Source organism: Aptenodytes forsteri, unplaced genomic scaffold (genome assembly GCF_000699145.1).
Source record: "Aptenodytes forsteri isolate BGI_AS27 unplaced genomic scaffold, ASM69914v1 Scaffold55, whole genome shotgun sequence".
NCBI classification, from domain to species: Eukaryota; Metazoa; Chordata; class Aves; order Sphenisciformes; family Spheniscidae; genus Aptenodytes; species Aptenodytes forsteri.
In genome coordinates, this window is record NW_008796063.1 from 5,887,175 (window position 1) to 5,897,002 (window position 9,828).

Below are 9,828 nucleotides of genomic sequence, written 5' to 3' on the forward strand. Positions count from 1 at the left end.
AGCCAGCAGGAGTTATCTGAGGCTGCAGTCCTGGATGCACCGCTGGTCAAGAATGGGACTGGCCGGGAAGGCACAGAGATTTTGGGAGTGTTAATTTAAAGGATGCAGGGCTGGTGCTTTACTGGCTGGCTCTCCCCAGGCTGGCTAACTGGCAGCGCAGTGGCTGCGCTTAGGGGTTGGTGGATGATACCCGCGCTCCACGTCCTCACCAGCACCACCTGGTTCACATGCTGTGGCAGGGGATTGCCATGTGGGCAGGAGGGACTGAGGACAACCTGGCTGCGAGCACCCTGAGGGGCCCGGCTGCCCCAGGAATGCACCCGGAGCAATGTCAGCGCCTGGCAGGTGTTTTGTGCTCGGCTCTGTGTGCTCAGGCAGGGGAGCACGTAGCAGCGTGGCTCTGGAGCGAAACACGTACCAGACACATTATTGAGACAGGAATTTCTTGTCATCACAAGAGCTTGACTTACCTTTGTCATTTTAATGCATTGCACTCAGAGCCTGGTTTAAAAAAAACCAATACACTCCCCCCCCCGCCCCCCGCCCCAGCTTTTCAGAGATAATTTAAGTCTCTTTCTGAAAGGCCTTTTTATGATTTCAGCGGCTCCCAGGGCAAGGATGAAATAAAAGGAGAGCGGCAGCAACATGTAACTTTTGCACTGCAGGGTGCTGCCGGTCAAACAAAACCCTGCAGGAAGAAACATTTTGCACAGGGCGCAGAGCACGTGCCATCGCAAGTTCTCATCACAATGCCCACATTCTGCACCCTGTGCCAGCCCTCATCCTTCTTGCCTGTCTTTACAGCCCCTCTGCCTCTTTGCTCACTTGAGCAGGAAGGGTTGAGTCATCCTAGGCATGCTCGGGGAGAAACCGTTGCCTCCAGCCCATTTCTTGGAAACTAATAAAAAAAATAATCCCAGAAATGTTGCAACACACTTGCTTCTTCTGCTTCTGGGGGGCTGTTGCGCTGTAACATCTCCACACCATGCAGGCAGCTCCGGCGTGCAACCAAGCAGCCGTTTGCTTTGGGACCATGCTAACCATAGCTGTGCCCTCCTTCACATTAGGTCCACTTCCTTCCCTACCTTCTTGGCATTTGCAAGGCTGAGGACCCATATTTGCTGAATAATAGCCTTCATATGATCTAACCTTTTGGATAAATGTATCTTTAGCCTTGTGCTTCCTGATCATGTAAGACAGCTCTTTCTTCCCTGAGCAATCTTATTCCATTGTCTGTTTATTCCCAATATCCTCCTGAAAGCCACTATTCAACCAGGTAGATCTCAATTCCTTCTGTACAAGATTGAAACCTTTATGAGGGACGCAAGCTCCAGGTGTTTCATATCTTTGACTTAAAATAATTCCATTCTCCTGTCTTGTTCCCCTTCTGAAGCCTGCCAGCTCAGCTGGCTTCATTAACTTCATTAATTTCTTCCCTCTATCTCTTAGAAGCTGCTTTTGCAGAATGAAGAATCCTCCCAGAAGTTTCAAACCTAATTTTGTCTTTTCATTCCACTCATGAATCCACTCATGATCACTTGATCCAAGCTAATTTTCCATGGCTAGCTATTACATGTCCTCTCCTTCAGACACAAAGTCTGAAATCACATCCCTTCTGGGCAGTTCAGAGCCAACTTTATGAAGAAGTTTATGGGCTACAACCCCCAGGGATACACGGGCTTTACCATTATTAACAAACTTTGATCTCCACTTGACATCGAGAAAGCTAAATTCTCCCATAACGATACTATTTGTCTCTCTAGTAACATGGAGATCTCAAACCCTATCCAAATCTGAATCTGGAGGTTAATAGGATTCAGAGAACACTTTTTATTTCCCCGTGCCAGCGGAGTGTTTGGAGGGTCATAGTACTGCTAATAAAGGACCTTGAGGTCTCAGGGGGAGGAGGAGCTTAAAGAGGAATGCCAAGCACCTTTTCCCATGTATATGTTCTTGCACACACATGCATGGGTTTGTAATTTGAAACTCTCTTTACTTCTGGACAGGCTTTGCAAACTGCTTAGACCACATTCTCTGAGGTGTTTAAAGAGGGTGGAGTATGCAGTATTTATTTAGGTACTCTACAAACCTTAATAAGAATCGAGTGCTTGTAGCAATCGCAGAGAGCAAACAGAAAGCCAGCTGGCAGAAACCGAACAGTGCCACTGCATTTTTATTACTTCTAACCCCCAAAAAACAGATTATTACTAAAAAAATGTCTTTTTTAATTTCATTTATCTCTGATCCTGCATTAATTTGTCTGCTGTGTGCAGGAGCGTTATTAGCTGTACTCTATTTTTCAACTGGCTATAAAAATTCAGCTTTTAAATTTCCTCCTGGTCCAACTCCTCTTCCGATCATTGGTAACCTGCACTTGGTGGATCTTAGAAGGCAAGATAAATCACTAATGAAGGTAGGACAAAAACCCCCAAACCCAGACCCTCATAGATTTTAAAGCTGCCTGGGATATATCAGCGAGAACTTTTTGTCATTTTAATTCAAACTAAATTGTAAAGGTGTGAAAATTGCTTTATAATATTTTTCTGGCTTCTTCTAGCCAATGTCTGTGTTGATGCAATGTCATTTTTGAGCAATCAACCATTAAAAAAAGACCTCTGGGTAATATGGGAATTCTTCATGTAATTGTGGTGATGTACATGAAGTATATAATGCTTGTGGGATTTGAAATACTAATTTGACAGCTCGGACACCCAGAAATCTTTTAAAGCATTAGGATGTAACTAACATGAAATGAAATTGCTTCCCTCCCCTCTGCCCTGGAGAACTGGCAAGGGGAATTCCATGATGCAGTGATCCCGAAACTGCTTTGGAGAGGGCCAAAATCCAGATGCCCCGTTGCAAAATCCACTTCCCTCTTGATGAATTGGATACGCATTAAAAGCTAGACAGCAGTGCAAGAGAGGGATGGAAAAGTTGCGCTAAGGAACCAGAACGAATAGCCTGTAAGCTCTTCTATTAACCTGTAATTAAGACAACTTACCACCACTTATGGTGGTAAACTGTTCTTCGGTGCAAGACCAGGCTGGCATAGCCCAGGGTGTTTGTCAGGCTGCTGAGTGCTCCCTCCTCGCCTTAGCAGACAGCACCCTCGGGGATCGACCTGTGCCAGGGTCAGGGAGAGAGCGAGCAAACAGACAGCGGCAGTTCACGACCACGCATCGACACGGCTCCCGTAACACCGGTGCTCAGCCAACACTGGTGGTTGTCCGGGAGCAGCCGAGTGGTGGGTTAGCACTGCCGCGGGGTGAGGCTCCCTGCACCTGGTGTTGTTATGGGCAATGTCAGGGTTGGGGTCAGTTTACCCAGCGGGGCTGGGCAGACGTTGCTGCAGTCTCTGAACGGCGGTTTGGAATTACCTCCGCCTGCTTTCATCATCTGCTAGGCTATATTTGGTATTGACTGTGTTTGCCTTTACTTTGGGATTACTCCAAAGGGGTTATTCCTCCATCTCACCCCACAGAGAGCAAAAAATGGTGATTGCATTGAGCAGCAGGCACCAGTGTTTGTTGGCTGGGCACCCTGATGGGGGTGTTTGCAGGGCACGGGGGGATGCCTCCCTCTCCTCTGCGAAAGCTGCCGGTGGACCTGGCGGAGCTGAGGCTGCACGCATACACCGTGTGTTTGCTTAGGCGGCAGATTTGGACTGTGGCTTCCCATCACCTTGCTCCAGCCCAGCCCACACTCTTGGCTGTCCCCGAGTGCTGTCTTTCAAGCTGCCGGGGAGCAAGGAGCAGCCGCAGCGGCGGGGCGGAGGTAGGCAGGAGTAGTCAGCCTCCCACGGTCCCCAATGCAGCGCCAAGGAGATACATGGGCAGGGGTTGAGGGGGCATGACAGCCTCACCCTTGTAAAACGCAGGCATGTAGCAGCAGGCACACACACGACGGTCCTTACGGAGCGTGGATTCCCCCGTCAGCCTGCCTCGCTCTGCGCAGACCCCTTTCCTTGGCAAAGAGGAGCGGGGATCTGTGCACAGCACAGTGGCTCCGGGGACACACATAGGACATGCCAGCAGGACCGCATGCTCCCGGAGGGATTTTCAGCCCCCCTGAGGCACTGTGTTGCCTTTGTAAGCTGCCGGCAAGGCACAGCTTTGGCGGGGAGCTGCGGAGAATTTATCCTGGGGCATGTGGCAGGGAAAGAGTCTCTCTGTGTCCTGGCAAAGATACCTCCAGAGCCTTCTCAGTGCAAAACGAGCATCACTTTATGTACAAGCATGGGGTCAGCCAGCGGTTTGGGCAGCCTTCTGCTTCTGACATGGGTTTCCCTGCTGTGCCCGGCTGAGCTCTAGGTACCAAAGCCAGGTCCGAGCAGAGGGGCACAGATTGGCAATTTGTGGTCATCCAGGGCAAACTAAATGCCTGGCATGGGAAAAACAGCTCCTCTGATCTAGTAGCAGGGATGCAGGAGTGCTTTGGTGCGAGAGGAGCATCGTACCAAAGTTTTCCTGTGTGACAGCATCATCATTTGCACTGAAATGTCTTCTCTGTTTTTGTCTTTCTCCAGTTTGCCAACTTGTGTTGCCATTTGAGGTCTGGTCTTCAACTCTAGGTGGTTTTTTTTTGGTTTTCATTTACTTTCTCCTTAACAGCAAAACCAGATTAGTAATGCACTGATGGGGGTGGGGGTTCTTTCATGGCAAGAAGCCTAAAAACCATACGGATGCCGGCCAGGCATCCGTACGCAATGCCTCGTGTTTGACCGTGATGAGCTCCAGCTCACAGATGCTGTTCTGCAGGGAGCGGCTCCGCAGCTGTTCCCAGCAGGGCACCAGGACATAATATGTCCTTTCAGAAAGCAACGGGCGCTTGCCCTGTGCACACTCCCTCTCTTCCTGACCATCACAGCTCGCCTCTTTTTCAGCTTGCGGAAAAATACGGCCCCATCTTCACCCTCCACTTTGGGTTCCAGAAAGTTGTGGTCCTGACCGGGTACGAAGTTGTGCGGGAGGCGCTTGTGAACTACACAGAGGAGTTTGTAGACAGACCATCCATCCCAATATTTGACCAAATTCAGAATGGAAACGGTACTAGAGAAATGAGCGGGGGCGGGCGGGTGGGACAACACCGTCGCTTAGTGCCAGCCTAACTGTGCTTCCCTGGAGCCCGGCTTTTAAACATCCCCCTTGGACCCTTCTGAAGCCAAGCTGACAGAAAAGATTTGGCTTTCCTCGCTTTCATGCAATGCCTCCTGGCTTTTCACTACCATCATTTTTGCTAATGCACTTGCGGCCGATCCATATCCTAAACGTTTGAGGGTGAGGAGTGGGATTTTTAAAGGCACCGTGGTAATTCTGGGGTTAATTTCTGTAAGACATCAATGAGAGCGGCTCTCCACCACCACCACATTTGCAAACCTTCCCCACGGTTTCAGGGGACTTTGGACTGACTGGTTTGGCTGTTTGGAGCTGTAGGGTTTTTCCCTTTCTCCCACTGCCAGGTGCCACAGTTTTGGACATCATCAGTCCCCCGTGCCTTGCCTCCCCACAAAAGCTCTTGGGTGGACCACGTGAAACAGGTTCAGGCAGAAGCAATAGGCTGAGGCTGGAAATTTGCCCCCACAAACAACCTCATGGTTTTTCCAGGGCAACTGAGTATTTCAGAGGACTTTTTGCCTTGTTTTTCCATCCTCTGCTTCAGCTGAGGCTTTAGCTTTGAGCATCCAAACGGCAGCTTTATATGCTGGTCACAGGCTGAAGTTGGGATTACAATTAGAAATGAAATTACCCAGCCATAATATCAATAGATTAATTTATCGCTACATAAAGAAAAGGAATCGATGGGGAGAAAAGCATTTTTCAGAGCTAATTTACATGTAAAACATCCCTGTGGGAGACTGTCAGTATTGCACTATAAGTCCTTTCACACTTACCTTCTCAGCCCAAGTCTGAGCCACTTAGAGGTGACCCAAAGCTGTAAATTCACAGGGGCTGTTAAGTAACAATGGTCACCAATTTTCCAATGAAACATTTTTTTCTTCAGAAAATGCCAATTTGTTGACTCCAAAGATGTTTGCAGAAAATGAATTATCCAGATGAAAGTGCCTGAATTAAAGAAAAATTAAAAACAAGGTTTAGAAATTTGCTTTGACATTTTTAGAGAAAGAAGTTTTGCTTTCCAAATTAAAACTACACGGCTCTAAAATAGTGTTTATTCTAGAAAAAGCAAACACATTTAAAAACCTTGCAGCCAAGATGAAGATGTGAAGTGCTGGAACCCAGTTTTTCAACTGACACAATCTGAGATAGTTTTTGGATTATTGACACAATTTTTTCTTTCGCTATTTCCAACACACTGACGGGATGAAATACCCATCCCTGCTTGGTGGTGTTAGTGGTCATCAAGGCATGAGCTCAGTGACCTCTACAAAATGATAGTGTTTTTGCCACTGCTGAAAATACAGTGTTGCTGGGAATCTCCATAAAACAGTTCAGCACTGGCCAGGGTTGAGGAGACTGAATTACCCCATCTCACATAGATAAAATATCTTTATGACTGGAATAGGACAAAGGGAGAAGCTTCCAAGATACAAGGTTGTTGCTTGAGGCCCTAGACTTGCAACCAAACAGGATCAGAAAGGTTGCATGATTGACTTAGACCAACATCTGGCCCCAGCTCTACAGCCAACCAGTACTGGTCTGAAAGCCATAGCTGCTTCTCTTGCACTCAGGAGAGGGCTGGGGCAAGACTGGGTTGGGTGGGAGCTTGTTTTTCCCCAACTACAGGCTCAGTGAGACTGGGAGAATGGAGCTGAGAGGATACAGGGATGGGGCACACAGAAATGAGAGACCCTTAGTCCCCAAATCCATGGGAAACTGGGCAGCAGAAACACCTGTGGAGATCCCTCTTCATCCAGTCCCCTATTTTGTTTCGTGCGGTGGGGCTCCTCCGTGCATGAGCCCAGCGGTGATGTCTCACTGCCTCCCCAGGTTTGTTCTTCTCTATCGGGGAGCTGTGGAGAACAACTCGGAGGTTCACCGTATCCAGCATGCGCAACCTCGGCATGGGGAAAAAAATGATAGAAGGGAGAATTTTCGATGAGCTTCACTTCCTCATCGAGATGATCAAATCCTTCAAAGGTGAGCTGGAGATGATCACGGTGCTGTACAGCCTCATATGCATCACTGCTGCTGCAACATCTCACTAACATTTCCATCCTCCTCCCGTTGCAGGGGAACCTTTTAGCCTGACGTCCTTCAACTGTGCTCCAATCAACATCACCTTTGTCATGCTGTTTGGGGACAGGTTTGACTATAAGGACCCAACATTTCTCACTCTCTTAAGACTCATAGATGAAGTTATGATTCTTCTGGGATCTCCGTATTTGAGTGTAAGTTATCTGTCCCACAGATTAATATTTTTTTACACTGGCGCATTACATTTGTGAGCCACACAAACCATAGAATTTAGTTCAGCAGTTTTCAAATATTCAGAACCAGCCATTACACCTAGAATGTGACAGTTCTGTCATACCACTTTGGTCACTTCAAGCGTGCAGCCAGATTCCCCTTTGCTACTCTCCTTTTGAACCATCCTGCACATCTGTGTGGAGCTAAAATGAGAACTGAACTATGGATATTTTAGCTCCACAGATTTTCTTTTTGGCTTCTTCAACATAATTGCACCACCTAGACTTTCTTTGCCTTTGCTGCATTTTCTAAAACCTGTCATACCACTTTGGTCACTTCAAGCATGCAGCCAGATTCCCCTTTGCTACTCTCCTTTTGAACCATCCTGCACATCTGTGTGGAGCTAAAATGAGAACTGAACTATGGATATTTTAGCTCCACAGATTTTCTTTTTGGCTTCTTCAACATAATTGCACCACCTAGACTTTCTTTGCCTTTGCTGCATTTTCTAAAAAAGCACATTCAGTGTTGATGTCCAGGTGAGTGAGATTTCACAGACTGCATTAAAAATGCTTCCTTGGAGAGTACTAGGAAAAACTCTGCTTATCTTCAAACTATCATACCCTGTCCTTCATAACTGATGTTGGAAAAAACTAACCAGTCTCATGCTGATCTAAGCTGACTGGTGGCCTGGCACACCGGAGCCCCAACTCTGTTGAGAGGCTGACCAGGCTGTTACTGGTAGAGGATCTGTCCCCACAGAACAGCATAAATGCTTAAAATTAGGTAGTACTAAATAAAGGCTCAAAGGTTGCAAAGCCCTCCCTTATGAAAATCTGCCCAGGAAGTCCCTGGGATGCTAAGATACTGCTACTACAAGACAAAACTCAACTGATATGTCATGCCTTAGGAAAAAGCTCTTTCAGCATGCTGATATTTCTGCAGACTTAATGCTTCTCTTTTTTAATTCCTCATTAGTATTTCAATTTCTACCCGTTTCTTGGGTTTCTTTTCAAAACCCACAAGATTATGCTTGGGAAAATAGAAGATGTGCGCGTCATTTTAAGGCAATACATGAAGGCAAGCAGGGAGGATATCAATGAGAACAGCGTGAGGAGCTACATTGATGCACTGATATTCAAGCAACAAGAGGTATTTGACTGCTTAGCTCTGTTGACTGTTTGCAACGTCTCCTTTAGATTTTCTAGCTAAAACAGTTGCTGAGTCTTGATTTCAGTCATGACATGTAAACCTATTGAAATCCATGCTGTTATTCTAGTGGTATTGAAATCAGACACCAGTCTGTTATAGTTGTAATCTGCTGCAGGGATTTTTCTATCAAAATTAAGATATGAAAGCCACTGTCTCAGTCCTTGTATCAGCAACGCTAATAATGTGAGATCAACTCCTTGTTCCTAGTAGAAAATGCATGAATTCACGTGAAAAGCTGACTCTGCCTTTCTTTTTATGACAGCAAATCAATTAATCATCAATACTGTTGCTCCAAGATGAATGATACACTTAAAGTACTTGAATGATAAATCATCAGTACAAGTCCTAGCCCTGCCCTGCATCTTACTTTAGCAGAGACTCTGCAGTTTTGTACATCAGTTAATTTCATTCAACACAAAATATTTGGGCTCTGAGTTTTTTCTTCTTTCCAGCTGGGTCTGGACCAACCTTAGGCACTAAGTATTCTACCCAGCTATGTGGAAGAAGGGTCAGTACAGTCCTGAAGTCCAGCAGAAATGGCCTGAAAGGTCATTTTCAGCATTGTTGGGGATTCAAACCTGCCCTTGGGCAGGAGGAGTCCCTCGGAGCTAGGATTAGCTGAATCTCCTTCTGTACAGGGGAGAGACCAGGCAAGGAAGGAGAGGCGGTGGGGTAGCCCTGTATGTTAGGTAGTTTTGTATGTTTTGAATGTCTAGAGCTTGATGATGGTGACGACAGAGTTGAGTGTTTATGGGTAAGAGTCGGGGGAAGGCCAACAAGGCAGGTATCATGGTGGGAGTCTGTTATAGACCGTCCAACCAGGATGAAGAGGCAGACGAAACATTCTATAAGCAGCTGGGGGAAGTCTCACAATCGCTAGCCCTTGTTCTCATGGGGGACTTCAACTTACCAGTTGTCTGCTGGAAATACAATACAGCAGAGAGGAAACAGTCTAGGAGGTTCCTGGAGTGTGTGGAAGGTGACTTCCTGACACAGCTGGTGAGGGAGCCAACTAGGGAAGGCGCCCCGCTGGACCTGTGGTTTGAACAGAGACGGGCTTGTGGGTGGTGTGACGGTTGGAGGCCGTCTTGGGCATAGCGATCACGAAACGATAGTTTTTGATTCTCAGAGAAGTAAGGAGGGGGTCAGCAGAACTGCCGCCTTGGACTTCCGGAGGGCAGATTTATGTTCCTGTTGAGGAGCCTGGTTGACAGAGTCCCTTGGGAGGCAGTCCTGAAGGGCAAAGGAG

General features: G+C 47.1%; 1 protein-coding gene across 1 annotated transcript in view; it reads left to right on the forward strand.

Annotated features, from left to right (window-relative positions):
• Nucleotides 1-2,215: 2,215 nt before the first annotated feature.
• Nucleotides 2,216-9,828, forward strand: part of LOC103904982 (cytochrome P450 2W1) — a 14,013-nt gene continuing 6,400 nt past the window's right edge. Inside the window, exons 1-5 of the mRNA XM_019473987.1 lie at nucleotides 2,216-2,413; nucleotides 4,883-5,045; nucleotides 6,948-7,097; nucleotides 7,191-7,348; nucleotides 8,346-8,519. Coding sequence (XP_019329532.1) covers nucleotides 2,216-2,413; nucleotides 4,883-5,045; nucleotides 6,948-7,097; nucleotides 7,191-7,348; nucleotides 8,346-8,519 — 843 coding nt within the window. The remainder of the gene's footprint in view (nucleotides 2,414-4,882; nucleotides 5,046-6,947; nucleotides 7,098-7,190; nucleotides 7,349-8,345; nucleotides 8,520-9,828) is intronic.